At 42.7% G+C, this 20649-nt stretch overlaps 1 protein-coding gene across 1 annotated transcript in view; it reads left to right on the top strand.

The window, feature by feature from the left end:
- Positions 1-20649, top strand: part of ATP6V0D1 (ATPase H+ transporting V0 subunit d1) — a 117213-nt gene that overhangs the window by 74108 nt on the left and 22456 nt on the right. The window contains exons 3-4 of the mRNA XM_089692847.1: positions 16889-17067; positions 20394-20473. Of these exons, the coding sequence (XP_089548973.1) occupies positions 16889-17067; positions 20394-20473 (259 nt within the window). The remainder of the gene's footprint in view (positions 1-16888; positions 17068-20393; positions 20474-20649) is intronic.

Genomic DNA, 20649 nt, shown 5'->3' with positions numbered 1-20649 from the left:
ATTTACAAAATAACATGTGATCATTGTAAGATCCCCTGTCAGTGGTAACTGGTTTGACACAACACTGCTACATCTGCAGGACAGTTTGTTCTGTTGAAAAACAGATTTACTGGCTGTGTCACCATATGAAAATGAAAGAGAGCCTAAAAAAAACAAAACAAAAAATATTACAATCACATCTAAGGATTGGTAAGCTCTTGAGAGTAGTGCTAAGGCAGGGTGTTATGTTTTTTTTTTTTTTTTTTTTTCAGCACCCTGCTGGCCCCACTCACCAGCAATGATCTGCCTTGATTGTATAGAGAAGCACAGAGACGCAATGATGTAGTCACTGGTTAAAGCCAGTCTGCTTTAGTCATATCCTCTGCCACGTTTGTATTATTTGTGGTGTCCAATATGGGAGATTGACCCCTTTCTTTTTCTTGATAACTATTGTCACTGAGATAGGAAGTGAGGGAAATATATATATTTTTATATATATATACAGTGGGGATCGAAAGTTTGGGCACCCCAGCTATAAATTTGTATTAATGTGCATAAAGAAGCCAAGGAAAGATGGAAAAATCTCCAAAAGGCATCAAATTACAGATTAGACATTTGTATAATATGTCAACAAAAGTTAGATTTTATTTCCATCATTTACACTTTCAAAATAACAGAAAACAAAAAAATGGCGTCTGCAAAAGTTTGGGCACCCTGCAAAGTTAACATCTTGTACTGCCCCCTTTGGCAAGTATCACAGCTTGTAAACGCTTTTTGTAGCCAGCCAAGAGTCTTTCAATTCTTGTTTGAGGTATCTTTGCCCATTCTTCCTTACAAAAGTCTTCCAGTTCTTTGAGATTTCTGGGCTGTCTGTCACGCACTGCTCTTTTAAGGTCTGTCCATAGATTTTCAATTCTGTTGAGGTCAGGAGATTGTGAAGGCCATGGCAAAACCTTCAGTTTAATGTAATCCCCCGTGGATTTCAAGGTGTGTTTAGGATCATTATCCATTTGTAGAAGCCATCCTCTCTTTAACTTCAGCTTTTTCACAGATGGCATCAAGTTACCATCCAAAATATGCTGAAATTTTATTGAATCCATTTTTCCTTCTACTCGTGAGATGTTCCCTGTGCCACTGGCTGCAACACAACCCCAAAGCATGATTGATCCAACCCCATGCTTAACAGTTGGACAGAGGTTCTTTTCATTCAATTCTGTGCCCCTTCTTCTCCAAACGTACCTTTGCTCATTCCGGCCAAAAAGTTCAATTTTAACCTCATCGGTCCACAGAACTTGTTTCCAAAATGCATCAGGCTTGTCTATATGTTCATTTGCAAAGTTCAAACGATGATTTTTGTGGTGAGGACGTAGAAGAGGTTTTCTTCTGATGACTCTTCCATGAAGACCATATTTGTACAAGTATCTCTTTATAGTGGAATAGTGTACCACAACTCCAGTGTCTGCCAGATCTTTCTGGAGGGATCGTGCAGTCAAACGTGGGTTTTGAATTGTTTTTCTCACAATCCTGCGAGCTGTTCTGTCTGATATTTTTCTTGGTCTTCCAGATCTTGGTTTAACTTCCACTGTTCCTGATGACTGCCATTTCTTAATTACATTCCGAACAGAGGATATTGACATCTGAAAACGCTTTGCTATCTTCTTATAGCCTTCTCCAGCTTTGTGAGCGTCAACTATTTTCAGTTTCAGTTTTCTAGAAAACTGCTTAGAAGAACCCATGGTGCTGATTGTTGGGGCAAGGTCAGATGCATCTGGGCATTTAAAACCTTTGAGATTGACATCACCTGGTCTTCCCAGACGATGATTGAGAACAATCCATGACACTGGCAGGTCTCAGCTTGGCAAAGGGGGCAGTGCATGCTATAAATTCTGCAGGGTGCCCAAACTTTTGCAGACGCCATTTTTTTGTTTTCTGTTATTTTGAAAGTGTAAATGATGGAAATAAAATCTAACTTTTGTTGACATATTATAAGAATGTATAATCTGTAATTTGATGCCTTTTGGAGATTTTTCCATCTTTCCTTGGCTTCTTTATGCACAGTAATACAAATTTTTAGCTGGGGTGCCCAAACTTTCGATCCCCACTGTATATATATACCGTATTTTCCGGCGTATAAGACGACTGGGCGTATAAGACGACCCCCTACTTTTCCTGTTAAAATATAGGGTTTGAGCTATACTCACCGTATAAGACTACCCCTGTTCCAACACACACCAAATAAAAATGAAAAAACATCAGATTTGATTTCAATATGGTATGCTATTTCAGTATGGTATTCCAATGATGGGGTGCTATTCCTCCCACTGACACCAATGATGGGGCACGATTCCTCCCACTGATACCAATGATGAGGCACTACTCCTCCCACTGACACCAATGATGGGGCACTATTTCATCCACTGACACCAATGATGGGGCACTATTTCATCCACTGACACCAATGATGGGGCACTATTTCATCCACTGACACCAATGATGGGGCACTATTCCTCCCACTGACTAATGATGGGGCACTATTCCTCCCACTGACACGAATGATGGTGCCCCATCATTAGTGTCAATGTGTGAGGAATAGTGTCCCATCATTAGTGTCAGTGGGAGGAATAGTGCCCCATCATTGGTGTCAGTGGATGAAATAGTGCACCATCATTGGTGTCAGTGGGAGGAGTAGTGCCTCATCATTGGTATCAGTGGGAGGAATCGTGCCCCATCATTGGTGTCATTGGGAGGAATAGTGTACCATCATTGGTGTCAGTGGGAGGAATAGTGTCCCATCATTAGTGTCAGTGGGAGGAATAGTGCTCCATCATTAGTGTCAGTGGGAGGAATAGCGCTCCATCATTGGTGTCAGTGGGAGGAATAGCGCCCCATCATTGGTGTCAGTGGGAGGAATAGCGCCCCATCATTGGTATCAGTGGCAGGAATTGCGCCCCATCATTGGTGTCAGTGGGAAGAATTGCGCCTCATCATTGGTATCAGTGGAAGGAATAGTGCCCCAGCGTTGGTGTCAGTGGGGAGGAGGAATAGTGCCCCATCGTTGGTGTCAGTGGGGGAGGAACAGTGCCTCATCGTTGGTGTCAGTGTGGAGGAGGAATAGTGCCCCATCGTTAGTGTCAGTGTGGAGGAGGAATAGTGCCCCATCGTTAGTGTCAGTGGGGGAGAGGAGCGGCTGCTCCTTCTTTCAGATTTTTGCGGGGCCGCTCGGCTCCGCCTCCTGGCCGGTGATTGGTCGCCTGTGTGCCTTTCCAGTGCTGGCGCCCAATCACCGGTGAGGAGACGGAGCCGCGCGGCCACGCGACCATCGAGCGGCCTAACTGAAAGAAGGAGCAGCCGCGCTTCCTGGACCGGATTGTCGTGGGACCGGAGCCAGGTAAGGTACAGCAGCCCCTCTGCCCACCCCTGTACTTAGTGTCCGTTGGAGGAGGGGGGGGTGCGGCGCCGTCTCTCGAAAAAGTGCCGCCCTGACACCGGCTTGCCGTATACCGGCGTATAAGACGACCCCCGACTTTTCAGAAGTTTTTCTTGGGTTGAAAAGTCGTCTTATACGCCGGAAAATACAGTATATATATACACTTTTTTCCTCCAATGGAAGAAAAAATCAAACATTTTAACCTAAATTTACTTGTTGCATATTAAAGTGGTATTAAACCCAAAACTTCAAATGTACACCCTGTTCCATATTATTATGCAAATTATATTTTTCTCATTTACCTAAATAATTGATGTAAATAACAGTCAGCATAATTCTCATGTTATCAACTATTTAGAGTACAATTCACATTTTATTGAACAAACCTCCTAATGATAACAGTATTTTTGTTAAACATATAACACTTCCAATGCACTGTTCCGAATTATTACGCACAGTAAGTTTCAAAACACTTTATAGGTTGTAAAGAACTGAAAATTGTCATTTGTTGTGTTTGCAGCATATTTACTGAAATCAAAAGCTATTTCAATCAAACTTTTAACAACATTTTAACTTTTTAAACATTTTAACAGGTCACGTTACATTGTTACATAGGACCCCTTATTTGATAGCAGCTTTGCAAGTCTTGCATCCATTGAACTTGTGAGTTTTTGGACAGTTTCTGCTTGAATTTGTTTGCAAGATGTCAGAATAGCCTCCCAGAGCTGCTGTTTGGATGTAAACTTCCTCCCACCCTCATAGATCTTTTGCTTGAGGATGCTCCAAAGGTTCTCAATAGGATTGAGGTCAGGGGAGGATGGAGGCCACACCATGATTTTCTCTCCTTTTATCCCCATAGCAGCCATTGATGCAGAGGTATTATTTGCAGCATGAGGTGGTGCATTGTCATGCATGAAGATGATTTTATTCCGGAAAGCATAGTTCTTCCTTCTGTACCAGGGAAGCAAGTGGTCAGTCATAAACTCCACATACTTTGCAGAGGTCATCTTTACACCTTCGGGGGCTCTAAAGGGGCCGACCTGCTCTGTTCCCATGATTCCGGCCCAAAACATGACTCCACCACCGCCTTGCTGACATTGCAGTCTTGTTGGAACAGGGTGGCCATCCACCAACCATCCACTACTCTATCCATCTGGACCATCCAGGGTTGCACGGCACTCATCAGTGAACAGGACTGTTTGAAAATTAGTCTTCATGTATTTTTCTGCCCAATGCAGCCATTTCTGCTTGTGAGCATTGGTTATTGGTGGCCGAATAGAAGGTTTATGTACAGTTGCAAGACTCTGGAGGACTCTACACCTTGATGTCCGTGCGACTCCAGAGGCACCAGCAGCTTCAAATATCTGTTTGCTGCTATGTAATGGTATTTTAGCAGCTGCTCTCTTGATCCGATGTATGGATCTGGCAGAAATCTTCCTCAATGTGCCTTTATCTGCACGAACCCGTCTGTGCTCTGAATCAGCCGCAAATCTCTTAATAGTGCGATGATCACGCTTAAGTTTTCGTGAAATATCTAAAGTTTTCATACCTCATCCAAGGCAGTGAACTATTTCACTCTTTTCAGCAGCAGAGAGATACTTTTTCTTCCCCATATTGCTTGAAAATGGTGCTCTGCTTAATAATGTGGAACACCGTCCTTTAGTAGTTTTTCCTTAAATTGGGCTCACCTGCCAATCTAATTATCACAGGTGTTTTCAGTGATCAAAAGAGCCCTGACACACAATGCCATCCATGAGTTAAACTGAAAAACAAAATATTTCATCTTTGTGACACTTAAATAGAATTTGCATAATAATTTGGAACACTGTGTAATATATTGCAGCTTACCAATCATTAGATGCAGTGGCTACAATACTTTTCTTTTTTTTTAGGCTTTTTTTCCCCTCTGTTTTTCACCTGGAGATCTGGCCAGTAACACACATCCTGTATTAGAATGACCCCATTCTGGATAAATGAGCATAGTGGGCACCTTTGGACAGCAGCATTATTGATCTGGGGGGAGTGGAGTGCTAGATGTACTAGCAGATTTAAATACACTAATAAATTGAAGCTGAACTCCAGCTCACATTTTGTAGACAGTTATAGCAAACCGTTTATTCAGTTTTGGGATAAAGGTCTTACATGAATAAATGAAAGCTGATCATTGCAAGTACCACTGCTAGTAATAAATGGATTGTCTCATCCCTGTAAACTAATACATCCAGAAGAGAGCTTGTTCTTTTGAAAAACAGAATTACCCTCTTCTTTTTCTGGTTTCCTTCTATTTCTTCTTGATGATCCTTCTTTTCTACAAATTATTTGCATGCTTTAGTTCAACAATACCTTATTGGCTTTAGGGCCGAACAGATATTGTAACTTCATGTAATTTTTTTTTCTCTAAAAGTTAGGCTTGATGCCTTCTGGTTCCACCTCTAAAAACGCAAGTTGTTGTAGCAAGCGTACACACAGAGATGGACGCGGTTCAACCATTTTGGCTCCAATCTACATCTTGGCAAAGGATCCTCCATCTTGTACAAACATATTCCCCTCATTCTCATTCTTCCTCTTTGTTCAGCCACAGTGACATATGGCTTGTGTGTTAGAAGTGTCACAGGCCGGCCAGGGCACAGCAGTTGGCCCCGAGCTATAAACCATTATTGAGCTGGGTGCCGGGCGGGCTGGGAAGCTGAGTAATCTAGCACATCGTACCAAGATAACCCAAGCCTTCCCCTGAGTTCCAACACATTCCAGAGGAGTAGAGACTAGATAACACTTTTAAAATCCATTTTTCCCCTTTGTCTCATATCTTAGAATATGAGAAACTTACATAAAAACCAGGTCTATCTTCAGATTGCCCACTAGAAGACAAACAGTTTGATAGGTTACACTCCCTGACTGGAATGCCTAGGAAAGCAGAAAATTACATCTCTGGAACCCTTCAAATATGTATTTCATATCTACCCGTTCCTCAGATGCATCTGAATAGTAATCTATGGAATGTCACTTGTGCATAGGGAAAGTTATGAGCAAAATATCAACTATGAGAGATTTTGGCTCTAGTTTAGGTATCCGCCCAGATGATCCCTCCCTAAATGGGGCATTGGTCCTTGACTTCAGAGAGACAACTACAAAATGGGCTGTCAGGCCTAAGAGAGTTAAGTTGAAGAATTCTCCCTTTTTACATCAGAACCAACCTGGGAGACGTGCCCTTTTGCTTTGAAACTTGATCTGCAAACCCAGGGCTGATTGGCAAGTACTTTAACCCTTTAACCTCCTTTCTGTTACCTCTTTGCTCTGCTGTTGTTCTCTGTATATTTATATATATATATTGGTTACATCTTTTTTCTGTAAATATTCTTATTGCACCCTTTTGACCTTTTATTAATAAATCTTTCCTTCTGAAAGTGTTGAACTGTTTCTAAAGCCCTTAATGCAATTTACGAATTCCTGCCTCTAAAAGAGCGCTACTGTGTTTGTTTAACCCTCTGTATAACCGGTCTGCGGTGACAGTGTTATACAGACGATTATCTCAACCATTATAGTGTTATTGCTGAGATTGCCGAGTTTCCTCTTTCTCTGTACAAAAAGGAGGTGGTGGCAGTGTGAAGGGTTAATTGCGTAATTAACCTGATCCAGTAACAATCGCTCCCAGGCTGCCGGTACATCGATTGTGGTCCAATTAGCTGGAAAATCGTTGTGCAGGGTGCAGCTGGGCGTGGCATTGTTATGCACGTGACATTGCGGTTTTAGATTGGCTAGTCCTTCGTTCACGAGTTTGGTGAGAAGGTCAGGGGTCTGATGTCGCGATCGTCACAGTTGTTACTATTTTTTATATTGGATTTCTACAAGCACCAAAACATCACTTCCATACCCTGGTCCAGTTTCTCTAGACCTTCACCTGCTCTTTGTTACTTCTCTTATTTTGTCATGATTAATGCTGTACTCTGTACTGTATACATCTTTCTAGTATCTCAGATACTTGGCTTTGTATGTATATGCCATTTGTTAATAAAAACCTTTGTTAAAGAAAAACAGACTTACCAGTAGTGATGCACCAATATATCAGCCATAGCAAATTATCGGGCAAAAATAGGGTTATCAGCGCTTGCCGATATGGGGGGAAAAGGGCCCAATAATGATAATTGACTTTAACGCAAAATTGCATCGTATTGACTTCAATGCAATATTTCATTTTATTTTCTGTCCAATTTTTGTGGTACTTTCAAGTTATTTTACATTACTGGATTATATTTTTTAAATTCAAATTCATTTAAATTCATGATATTAATTAAAAAGTCAAATATAGTACAATTATATATAAAAAAATATAGTTATTACAAAACTGTCCGTTTTTGGTTTCGGTTTTCGTCCAAGTGCACCCTAAATTTTCATTTCTGTGCACCACTACTTACCAGCCAGCTCGCCAGATGAGAATAGAAGAAAGCCTAAAAACCACTAATGCAACCAACATATTTAAGAATCTGTGAGCTGCAATACCATTCTTATTTATATTTATTTGGAATTTTGAAAAGTACCGTATTTTCCGTCGTATAAGACGACTTTTTACCCCTTGAAAATCTTCTCAAAAGTCGGGGGTCATCTTATACGCCGGTAACGGCATGCTGACACTTTTTAGGGGGGCGGCGCGGTGCTGCCGCCGCCCCCCCCCCTTCCAACAGAAGGGAAACTAAGTACAGGGGTGGGCAGGGGCTGCTGTCTCTTACCTGGCTCCGGTGCCACGACGATCCGGTCCAGGAAGCGCGGCTGCTCCTTCCTTCGGTTCGTCCACTGGATGTTCGCGCGGCTGCTCGGTTCCGCCTTCTCACCGGTGATTGGCCGCCAGAACTGTAGCTCAGGAAAGGCACACAGGCGGCCAATCACCGGCGAGGAGGCGAAGCTGAGCGGCCCCACGAAAATCGAGTGGAGATGCAGGTAAGTGTGCCGTGCTTAGGTGCTGCTGGAACCACATATGCTGGCTGCAGCAGCACCATACTGGAACAGGGGTCAGCAAGTGTCAGTGGGAGGAATAGTGCCCCATCGTTGGTGTCACTGATACCAATGATGGGGCATTATTCCTCCCACTGACACCAACAATGGGGCACTTTTCCTCCCCCCCACTGACACCAACGATGGGGCACTATTCCTCCCCCCCCCACTGACACCAACGATGGGGCACTATTCCTCCCCCCCCCCCACTGACACCAACGATTGGGCACTATTCCTCCCCCCCCCCCCACTGACACCAACGATTGGGCACTATTCCTCCCCTCCCCACTGACACCAACGATTGGGCACTATTCCTCCCCTCCCCACTGACACCAACGATTGGGCACTATTCCTCCCCTCCCCACTGACACCAATGATGGGGCACTATTCCACCCCCCACTGACACCAATGATGAGGCACTATTCCACCCCCCACTGACACCAATGATGGAATACTATTCCTCCCCCCCACTGACACCAACGATGGGGCACTATTCCCCCCCCCACTGACACCAATGATGGCATACTATTCCTCCCACTGACACCAAAGATGGGGCACTATTCCACTGACACCAATGATGGGGTGCTATTCCCCCCAATGATACTAATGATGGGGCACTATTCTTGCCACTGACACCAATGATGGGACACTATTCCTCCCACTGACACCAATGATGGGGGTGCTATTCCCCCCAATGATACTAATGATGGCGCACTATTCCTCCCACTGATACCAATGATGGGGCACTATTCCTGCCACTGATCCTAATGATGGGGTGCTATTCCTCCCACTGACACCAATGATGGGGCACTATTCCTGCCACTGATACTAATGATGGGGCACTATTCCTGCCACTGATACCAATGATGGGGCACTATTCCTCCCACTGACACCAATGATGGGGCATTATTCCTCCCACTGATACCAATGATGGGGCACTATTCCTCCCACTGACACCAATGATGGGGCACTATTCCTCCCACTGACACCAATGATGGGGCATTATTCCTCCCACTGACACCAATGATGGGGCACTATTCCTCCCACTGATATCAATGATGGGGCACTATTCCTCCCACTGACACCAATGATGGGGCACTATTCCTCCCACTAATACCAATGATGGGGCACTATTCCTCCCACTGACACCAATGATGGGACACTATTCCTCCCACTGACACCAATGATGGGGCACTATTCCTCCCACTGGTGTGCACTGGAAGAGGGGTAGTCTTATACGGCGAGTATAGCCCAAACACTACATTTTAAACAGGAAAAGTAGGGGGCCGTCTTATACGCCGGAAAATACGGTATATCACAGATATACATTATTTTTTCATATGAGTATTCTAGTATTTGCAGTCAGTCATGCCATATTGTAATTTTGCAGTTTTCTTTGCTTGCAGATAATATATGCTTTGGGTGGTTTTTATGGGTGCATGTGAAAGCACCGTTGGTTCACCGTTTAAAGTACAAAATGTGATCGGTCTTTCGGTGGGTTAAGCCTCTACTACTTTATTTTTTTGCTCTACAAAATCCCTAAGCAGAATACATCCAAAAAAAAGTTCACAATCCCCTTTGGTGTTCCGGGCCATTTATTCGAAGAACTATTGTTTAATTCAATTTGCCTGTTGCCAAAAATCTGGAAGATAATTTTCTGAGTGTATCTTTTCTTTCCCAGAAGCAGACATCTATCAGGAGGCGAGGGCAAGTCTCTTGTCTTCTGGGACTCTTGGAGTTTTCATGCGTCTGTACTTTTTACTTTTGTCTGTTCAAAGGGGAAAAGGTCTCCCGGTCAGCTAATAATATAGGAAGCCTGCACAAAGTCTGAAGGGATATAGCGGGAACAAAATGTATTTTCTTTTGTGTAAATATCATGGATACGCCAAGTAATGTAGTTCAAGAGGAACTATTGAACCAGGTAGAATAATTCACTGATCTGCTGATGCTATTTTGCAAACAGCAATATCCAGTATGTTTCTATTTCTTTAAAGCTCAACTTCGGGCTGCACCCACACTGCAAGGATTAATGGCATGTTTTGTGTAGAGGAGAGGAGAAACATTTTTTCTTGCCTGATCCTCTACTCCTCCTGCAGAAGGAGCTCCCCTACACTTTGGCAGTGGATTGATCCGCGGCACCATCTCGTTCAGTGCAGGGCTATGAACCCTGTTTTGGTCTTGATGATATATGGATCCTAGACTGCTGGTGTGTGAGGGAGAAGAAGCTGCAGGGACTGGTCTAGCTGTAGGGAGGGGCAGAGAATCAGGTAAGTGGTTCCCTCCCCCCCACCCTCTCCGCTCCAGACCAAGGGTCTCCAAACTTTCTAAACAAAGGGCCAGTTTACTGTCCACCAGAACTTAGGGGGATGGAGTGTGGCCAGTGAAGTAAAAAATGTTGCAGCATCAGTAGGAGTAAACAATGCCTCTGGCGTGGTGGTCAGTGGCAGTAAAAAAAAATACATTGTGGCTATGGTCAGTGGGAGGAATAGTGCCCCATCACTAGTATGGATGGGAGGAATAGTGCTGAATCGTTCGTGTCATTGGGAGGACTAGTTCCCCATTGTTGTCAGTGGGAGGAATAATGCACCATCACTGGTGTCAGTGGGAGGAATAGTGCACCATCACTATTGTCAGTGGGAGGAATACTGCTGAATCGTTCGTGTCATTGGAAGGACTAGTACCCCATTGTTGGTGTCAGTGGGAGGAATAGTGCACCATCACTGGTGTCAGTGGGAGTAATAGTACACCATTACTGGTGTCAGTGGGTGTAATAGTACACCATCACTGGTGTCAGTGGGAGTAATAGTACACCATCACTGGTGTCAGTGGGAGTAATAGTACACCATCACTGGTGTCAGTGGGAATAATAGTGCCCCATCACTGGTGTCAGTGGGAATAATAGTGCCCCATCATTAGCTCCAGTTGGAATAATAGTGCCCTATCATTGGTGTCAGTGGGAGGAATAGTGGCCCTTGTTGTTTGTGTCAGTGGGAGGTACTATGCCCCACTGTTGGTGTCAGTGGAAAGCATGTTGCCTCATCATTGTCATCTCAAGCAGAAATACAGCCTTGAATCTGTGAGAGTAGCAATGCCACAGGGGTCGGATAAAAGCTGGCAAAAGGCTGCATCCCGCCTCGCAGTTTGGAGACCACTGTCCTAGGCCAAAACAAGCAATTAACCCTTGCATTTTAGGCAAGATCAACAGGTATTTTTTAGGACTTGGCACGCGGTAAAGTATTTACTGACCACATGGAATACCTATAATTGATTGTATGCGGCTAGACTCAGTGTAAGGCTGGCCATGCACGGTTAGTCTTTTTTCGTTCAGCCAGCAGATTGATGGACGAATCCAGTCTGTCGGTACATTGTATACCAATAGCGGCAGTAGACGCTGTCAGACTATACTGATCGGGGCAGCAGCTGATTGGTTGCAGCCATTGAATGGTCCTTTTGACAAAGTTCAAATAAATATTTGACCTCTGTTGATCAGGGGAGTCAACACACGCTGAAAGAAATTTTCCCCATCCTTGCTGCACCAGCTGAATATTGATCAGTGTATGGCCAGCGTTCGTTCTGACAGATGAATTCCTTTGGTTCTTTCTCCTTTGTCAGTTTTTATGGCTAAGTTGGTTGTAAAGGTAAAAGGTTTTTTAATTCTCTGAATTAAAGTGGTTGTAAAGGATGAAGGTTTTTTGCCTTCATGTAGTCTATGCATAAAGGTAAAAAACCTTCAGTGTGCAGCTCCCCCCACAGCCCAGTACTTACCTGAGCCCAGCCTTCATCCAGCACTGTGCACAGGAGCCTTGTTTCTTCCAGGTTGGTTTCTCCTCATTGGCTGAGACACAGCAGCAGGAGCCATTGGCTCATAGACACACAGAACTGGCCTAGGAGCAAGCACACATGAGTGCCCCCAGCGCAAGCAGCTTGTTCTGGGGGCCATCTGCAAGGTGGAGGGGCCACAAGCATCTGTGGGGGACCCGAGAAGAGGAGGATTGGTCCTGCTCTGTGCAAAACCATTGCTCAGAGCAAGTAAGTATAACGTGTTATTTTAAGGAAAAAAGGAACCTTTAGAACCAGTTTAAGGTAAAAAATCTCCTGTGATCAGAATTCCCTCCAGCCCCCCTAAATACTTACCTGAGCAAAATCTTGATCCAGCGCTGTGCCCAAAAACAGCATCTCTCTCATCTCTCTCCCTCCTCACTGGACATGGGGGCAGCAACGGGAGCCATTGGCTCCTGCTGCTACCAATCAAATCCTGTGAGGAGGGAGCAGAGCTCACTGCTCAGTGTGTCGATAGACACAGACTGCTCAGCTCAGGATTGAGCCCACATGAGCTCCCCCATAGCAAACAGCTTGCTATGGAGGCACTTGGAAGAGGGGAGGAGCCAGGTGCACTGGCAGGGGACCCTAGAAGAGTAGGATCAGGGCTGCTCTGTTCAGAACCATTACACGGAGCAAGTAGGTATAACGTGTTTGTTTAAAAAAAAAAAAAATAATTACCTTTTGGAATCACTTTTTTCATCTCTCACCATCCTGGATATAAATGTGCAGACAGGTTCGCCCCCGCTCTCCGTTTCTGCCTGCTATGCTTATCTCTCTAGGAATGGATATTATCATTTTCTGCAGTTTAGTGTCAACAAGCACAAATGTTCCCTTGAAATGTTTATGGAAAAATAAACCCTCGGATACACATGGTTGTATTCCAGACTCTTATCATTTAAACCCTCCCTTTTGCAGAAATAGGTTGTGTTCTGTCTTGTTTTATAATCTTTTTGTTTTCTTTTCATTTCTGGACTTCTTCAACTTTGGGAGTATAGCTTCTGCTTTCCACAGATCCCAGTGTATTTGTTGTGTTAGTGGGATCAGACTGAGAGTTTGCATTGTTCTATTCACAACAAAGCTCTTTCTCTACATGGAGTTTGTATGTGCTCCTTCTAGGGATGCCCATTTTCAACTATTCAGAATCTTCTGGTTCCATCTACTCTGGCTAGAATGGTCCCAATGTATGTGTATAGCTGTGTGATTGTGAAGTTGTAAAGCTGAACTCCAGGAATGTTATTTTTTGCATATTTGATCCAGCTTGGCTCAATGTAAGTAGCCATATCTATTATCCGGAGCCACTGTTTTAAAGCAGAGCTCCACCCAAAAGGGGAAGTTCCTCTTTAAGGACTGGTTCCCCGCTCCCCATTAAGGATTGGCACCTTTGGGGGTCTGGGGGGAGTGGGTACCCGAATTTGACAGGTACCCACTCCCGGTCCGATCGCCTAGGCCAGTGGTGAGCAACCTTTTTTTTCAACTGAGCCAAATCTCGCCAAAACCACGATTGAAATTTATTTTGAGAGCCACATTTTTAAAACTGAAAATACATAGGATGGTACACTGTTTTTAGTTTCAATAAGTTTTTATAGTAATTCATCCCCCATATAGTAATTCATCCCCCATATAGTAATTCATCCCCCATATAGTAATTCATCCCCCATATAGTAATTCATCCCCCATATAGTAATTCATCCCCCATATAGTAATTCATCCCCCATATAGTAATTCATCCCCCATATAGTAATTCATCCCCCATATAGTAATTCATCCCCCCTATAGTAATTCATCCCCCCTATAGTAATTCATCCCCCCTATAGTAATTCATCCCCCATATAGTAATTCATCCCCCATATAGTAATTCATCCCCCCTATAGTAATTCATCCCCCATATTAATTCATCCCTCATATAGTAGTAGTAAGTAAGTAGTAAGCCAAGTCCCCCCTGTGTCAATTCACTTACCTTTGCTCTGCGTGTTCCGCTCGCTGTGTTCCCGCACCGTTCCGGTCTTCAGGGCGGACTGTGAGAGGAGCCTAGCTCCTCTCACGTTCGTCACGCTGCCCCGCCTACACACATCCTGACAGCCAATCACTGGCTATCAGGATGTGAGTGGCAGCGAGACTGGCCAATCATTGCATTTGAGCGCGCTGCCCTGGCTGTTTTTTTTTTTTTGGATCACGCTGCAGAGTCCCTGCCGCCCGAGAGGAGGGAGGGGAGCGGGCGCCCGGCACACAAGAGCCGCATTAAAGCATGTAAAGAGCCGCATGTGGCTTGCGAGCCGCGGCTTGCCGACCACTGGCCTAGGCGAACTGTATTGTTTTTTACACGCACGCGCTCCCTTCCCCAGAGATACAAAACTACATATATGTGTGTGTGTGTGATTTTGCGCACCCATGCCACCCTGTAGCAGTATTTCTGCTATAGGACAGACGGGAAGCTGTTAATTGTCACGGATGTTGTTGTTTATGTTCATCTATGTTTTTATGTATATATATTTTCTGTAAGCGCTGCCAACTATTATAATTTTCTAGTTTTGTTTTTTGTTTGAATGCACTTTTTGCTAGCAGCTAATTATTATCACTGAGCGCTGACTTTTTTCTATTCTATTGTGGATCACACTTCTGAGGGCTTATGGTAAACTAGCCCTTATGGAAAATGTTGGTGCTACAGGCAGTCCCCTAGACAGTTACGAACATCGAAGTTACGAACGACTCCATCTTACGAGGGAGAAACAAGAAGTGAGAGGAAATCTACCCCTAGGAAGGGAAATTCACTTCTGTAAGAGTTATCATGGGAAAAAGGTGTGTTCACTGAAGGTTTATCACCAATCCTTGTTTCCAAGACAGCCCAAAATTTTCAAAATCCAATTGTCACAGGGACAGGAGGTAAAGTGAAATCTGATGGACAGGGGCACGAACATTACAGGGGTGTTAGTCCTTCCCTATGCTGTTCAAAAAAACGTAAAAAATTTTTTTTGCTGGAGCTACACTTAAAAATATGTACCTGTACGAACTTACAGTCAAATTCAACTTGAGAACAAACTTACAGACCCTATTGTGTTCGTAACCTGGGGACTGCTTGCATATAAAATATTTTTTTACGCCACTGATTGCTACATACTGTACATGGATGCCTGCGGTTGCTTTTTGATTGTTTTCTGTTGTAATTTCCATTATTTTTGCTTGACGTTTTTTGGTTATGTTTTACCCATTTAAAAATGGTAAAAAAAACCCCCATCAATCACATTAATTATAGACAGATATATATATATATATATATATATATATATATATATATATATATTATAATATACCTGATGAGTAGGGACACACTCAGGCATGTTCAGCCGCAAGTCTGTGCCCCTTGGATATGTGCGACTTCTGGGAGGGGAATGCCTCGCCTTTTTATTGGCTGTCCACAGTTAGAGCTTCCTGATTTGATAGCTCAGGCAGGTCTGAACGCGCCTTAGGGCTCATGTACGCGGGACGTTTGGAAAACACTTCTGAACAATGGAAACTGACTGCTGGAAAACGTAGGTTAAAAAACGTCTGTTTAGCTGTGTTTGCTTAGCGCGTTTATGCGCAGAAGCGGTTTTTAAAGATAACATCAGGACACCTTCCAAAATGCCCAGAATGCACTGAAAAACAGTAAAAACTTTACTATTTCAGACATTTTGAGAGAAATAGAGAGAGCAGAAGCAGAGAGAGCAGTATGTGTTGAGATGACCTATCTTTTCTGGTTGTATTCACTATGGATCCCATCATGAGCATAATGCAGCACGTTCTACTATGTTTTCCTTCACACAAAACCTGGAACTGACTGCGCTGGTGTGCTAGGCCCATTTGAATACATGGAAAACGCTTTGCATGCATTTCTGATTATGAATAAAGGCTCTGGACAGCATTTGGGTATGGAACAGTTAAAAAATGCTTCTAAGCGCAAACGCTTATAAACACGGTTAGCGGTTGAAACGCTGATAAAATCTACTCCTGAACGCACGTTTGGTGTGTTCAAAAAAAACGACTGTAAACTCACCTGCCTGTAAGCAACTATGTGTACATGGACACATAGGAATACATTAGGGAGAGTTCAGGAGCTGCTGAAAAAAACACAGAGAAGCACCTAAACATGAGTTTATCAGCTGCAGTGTACATGGACACATAGGAATACATTAGGGAGAGTTTAGGGGCTGCTGAAAAAAATGCAGAAAAGCTCCTAAACATGATTTTATCAGCTGCAGTGTACATGAGCCCTTAGTTTATCGCTTCTGAAAAGCAGACACCAAAGGGTACCCATGAATCCATATTAAACCCTCCTGATAGTTTTGCTGTGGCTGGGTGCTCTTGACCCCAGGTACGCTGTCCATGTATTTCAATCCTTGACCTCTTTGACTTAGTACTAGGTACTGCTTCTGCTTGAGATACGTCACACCCCTACCATTGAATTAATTGGAAATTCTAGTGTCATACCTTGAAGCTTCTGGAGAGATTTTAAATCACACGGGTGTGAATGGGGCCCTACACCTTCACATATAAGTAAATTGTAGGTAGATGAGAAGACACCCTGCCATGGTGTCACAGCCAAGATATGGGACATCAGCTGATGGTTCATCATACTTTTTAACCACATTGTGCGTTAGAGTTAAACATTCATATGTGTGTTTTTTCATTCACATACAGGTACAGCTACATGATCGACAATGTGATCCTGTTGATTACTGGCACCCTGCACCAGCGCTCCATTTCCGAACTTGTGCCCAAATGCCATCCCTTGGGAAGTTTTGAGCAGATGGAAGCTGTAAACATCGCACAAACACCTGCAGAATTATACAATGCCATTCTTGTGGACACTCCACTAGGTAAACATGGGCCTATACTATAAATATAATGTACTATGCTTGTGTTGGAATGTTTGAGTTGTGGAAGGGTAACCATTCCATTTTCTTAAGGGGGAAAAAAAATTAATTCCATTGAAAGCCAGAATTAAATTCAATGGGAATCATTCTAATAAGTAAGCATCAACAAAGATATGTTTTAACCTCTTCATGATGTAGTTAAAACTAACCTTAACACCTGAACACAGTTTTGCAACTTGGATGTATGTTAATAAAACTGTACATACAGCGAGTAAAATAAGTATTGAACACGTCGCCATTTTTCTTGGTAAATATATTTCTAAAGGTGCTATTGGCATGAAATTTTCACCATGATGGTAACAACCCATGCAATCCATACAAAGAAACCAAAACAAATAAGTTCAGAAACAAAGTTATGTGTCATAAAATGGAACGACACAGGGAAAAAGTATTGAACACGCTAGCTGAAATTTATTTAATACTTGGTTCAAAATCCTTTGTTGTTAATGACAGCTTCAAGATGCCTCTAGTATGGAGAAACTAGTTGCATGCATTGCTCAGGTGTGATTTTGGTCCATTCTTCCACACAGTCTTCAAATTTTGAAGGTTCCTTGGGCCTCTTTTATGAACTCTGATCTTTAGTTCTTTCCATAGATTTTCTGTTGAATTCAAGTCAGGTGATTGGCTGAGCCATTCTAGCAGCTTCATTTTCTTTCTTCGAAACCAATTGGGAGTTTCCTTGGCTTTGTGTTTGTGATCATTGTCTTGCTTGCACACAAATATTATTCTCACATCTCCACTCCAAGTCACCTGAAGCTCAAAAAAGTTTTGGAGCTACTTTTGTAGCTCCGTTTGGGCAGATTGATGCATTTTTAGCACGGTTTAATTCCCAAAGAACTACAAGGAAATGTGCAAATTGCACATTTTGTCATGCGACCAAGAGTGTTTTTCTGGCATGGCAACAATTGATGTCACAGATGAACATTTTCTCTATTGGCTAATACATAAATGGCAGAACTCAAAATACCTGAGGAAGTCGCGCACAAACGTTGAAAACTGCATAAAACCACTAGGCTCAGGTGTGAATGGGGTCTTAATCTATTTTTCAGTATTTTTGTCATTATGCCTCCCTGTTTACATTAACAAATTTGTTTTTGTTAATCTGTTCCAAACTTTTTTTTTACCTGTAGCTCCTGCCAGTATCAGAACTTCTTGTTGCAGGCTGATAAGCTTGCTAAGCCTTTTCCTTGCAAATGGCAGCAAATTGTCCGCCTGCCGTGCAAGCTTCTTCAATAATGCTGTGGGGCTGTCTATCTGATAGACCCTAAAAGGCAGTCTAACGGCCAACTTTAGAATAAACATGGCAGGCTGACAACACTGCTGCTAATTGTGAGATTGGAGCTTCGCTTTTTCAGCCTAAAACAGGAAGTTGTGTTACTGGCAGAAGTTCTGTCACTTGTGACCACAATAGTGGTACCACATGTAAGGGCTGTTGAGAATTTGAGATGCATTTGGAAGACATTTTTGAAAGGGTATTAAAGGGACACTAAATGCATTTATTAAAGAAACTATTCAAAGAAAAATAGATTTCAGATCCGTTAAGTAGTGGATGTGCATGGATTATTTTGGCGGTATAAGGATATCATTTTGGTGCCACTTTCAGCATAGTTGTTGAAAATTAATTTAAAGCTTACAGAATTGCATTGATCAGTTTTTCCAGATGCAGCTCTTCCTATTAGGTCACATTCCATATGATGTTTCCTTGCGTCTATGCCAGTTGCTGTCCTTTGTGGCACATGGCATGAGAAAATGATATATTTACAATGTGTGTGACATACATCTTGAGGTGCCCTTGGGACAGTCACCTTAGAAATATGAAAACAAACTTTTATTTTTAAAGCGTATATTCTGCTCAAATGCATTAAATGAAAACTCATAACAAGGTTCAGGTTATGGAGATAGAGGAGCACCACCCAAATTACCAGGTGAGTCAAGCAGTATATTTTCAAAGTACTTTCCCTTTGTCAAGCAGGATTTTCTCACCATTATGACTTTTTTTTTTTTTATATCCTATTCTATTTTGCTGTTCTTGGATGTTTTAAACTCAGATATTTTGTTACATTTTTGATTATAGCAGTGTAAAGCTAGAAGCTATGTTGTGGAAAAGTCTACTGTCAGAATTGCAGGAACGTTCTATAAAGGCCACTTGAACAGAACATCAGAATTGCTGCTATGATTGGGGTTTATATTTTTTTTGCAGCAAAATTACCTCTAAGAAACCGTCAAATATAATAGGTTTTCTAAGTTGAGGGCAATAGGCAGTGACACGAGCATGGCAGTGAGTAGGAATAAGAAGGCAGAACCTGAAATTGCCTTCTAAGCAACAAGCCTGGGGAAACCATAGATCTTGTTATCATTGGTGATTTAATGTTGGTATGGACACAGATGGAACAAATAAGTATATTACTACCTGGAACTAGTAGAGGTTATCGGTAACACAATGGGGTAAATGAGAGATGAAGATTAGGGATTGAGTCCGCACAGTGTTTTTTGAGTTCCATCAGCGCTGATGACTCACGAGTTAGTGGATATGAAGAAAATAATAAAGGTTGAGTATTTTTTAATTCTCCACGGCTACCTTATGCAAATGGTGGGAGAATGGCACTGAACAGTATAAGATAGCAATAATCCCTTCTACATACAGGCAGCACAGTGGCTAAATGGTTAGCATTTCTGCCTGGCAGTAATAGGGTCGCTGGTTCGAATCCCAACCATGGCACCACCTGCCTGGAGTTTGCATGTTCTCCCTGTGCTTGCGTGGGTTTCCTCTGGTACTCCGGTTTCCTCCCACACTCCAAAGACATGCTGGTAGGTTAATTGGCTCCTGTCTAAATTGTCCCTAGTATGTATGAATGTAAGTTAGGGACCTTAGATTGTACACCCCTTGAGGGTTAGGGACTGATGTGAATGTACAATATATATGTAAAGCGCTGTGTAAATTGACGGCGCTATAGAAGTACCTGAAATAAATAATAAAAGGGCTTATGGACTTGATGTCCTTGAACAGGAGCCCTTAGAAAAGTGGAATCAGCAGCCCTGAAACTAGCATAACAAACTTTGTGGAGGTCAAGGAAGAGTCTCCTCTGCGTATGGTAATAGGAAAATGGTTGTTATAGTATTTCCCGAAGGTATAGTGACCATGGATAAAATGATGCTAGCAGCAGGCTAGAGCTCAGTTAAGGAAGAATTCTGGTTGGTTTCAGTCAATTACTATTTTTGCCTTTTTAAGCCCATTATTCTAAATCTTTAATTGGCTTATGTGTTTTTAGCTGCATTCTTCCAAGACTGCATTTCAGAACAAGATCTTGATGAAATGAACATTGAAATTATAAGGAACACATTGTACAAGGTAAGTGAAGAGTTGGCCTCTGCTACAGAAAGAACAACAGCCACTTAATTATAATGAAAGAACGTGGATTAAAGGATAATCTTGCTTGATTATCCCAGGTATCATCACAGTTTAAGAGTAGAAGCATAGCAATCATCAGATAAAGAGCTAATATTTAGACAGTAGTCTGTGTCCAT

This window comes from Staurois parvus, unplaced genomic scaffold (assembly GCF_062004578.1).
Source record: "Staurois parvus isolate SC_StPar_1 unplaced genomic scaffold, SC_StPar_1.0 ptg000607l, whole genome shotgun sequence".
Lineage (NCBI taxonomy): Eukaryota > Metazoa > Chordata > Amphibia > Anura > Ranidae > Staurois > Staurois parvus.
Note: the sequence above shows the minus strand (reverse complement) of the source record. Positions and strands in the feature narration are given on the sequence as shown.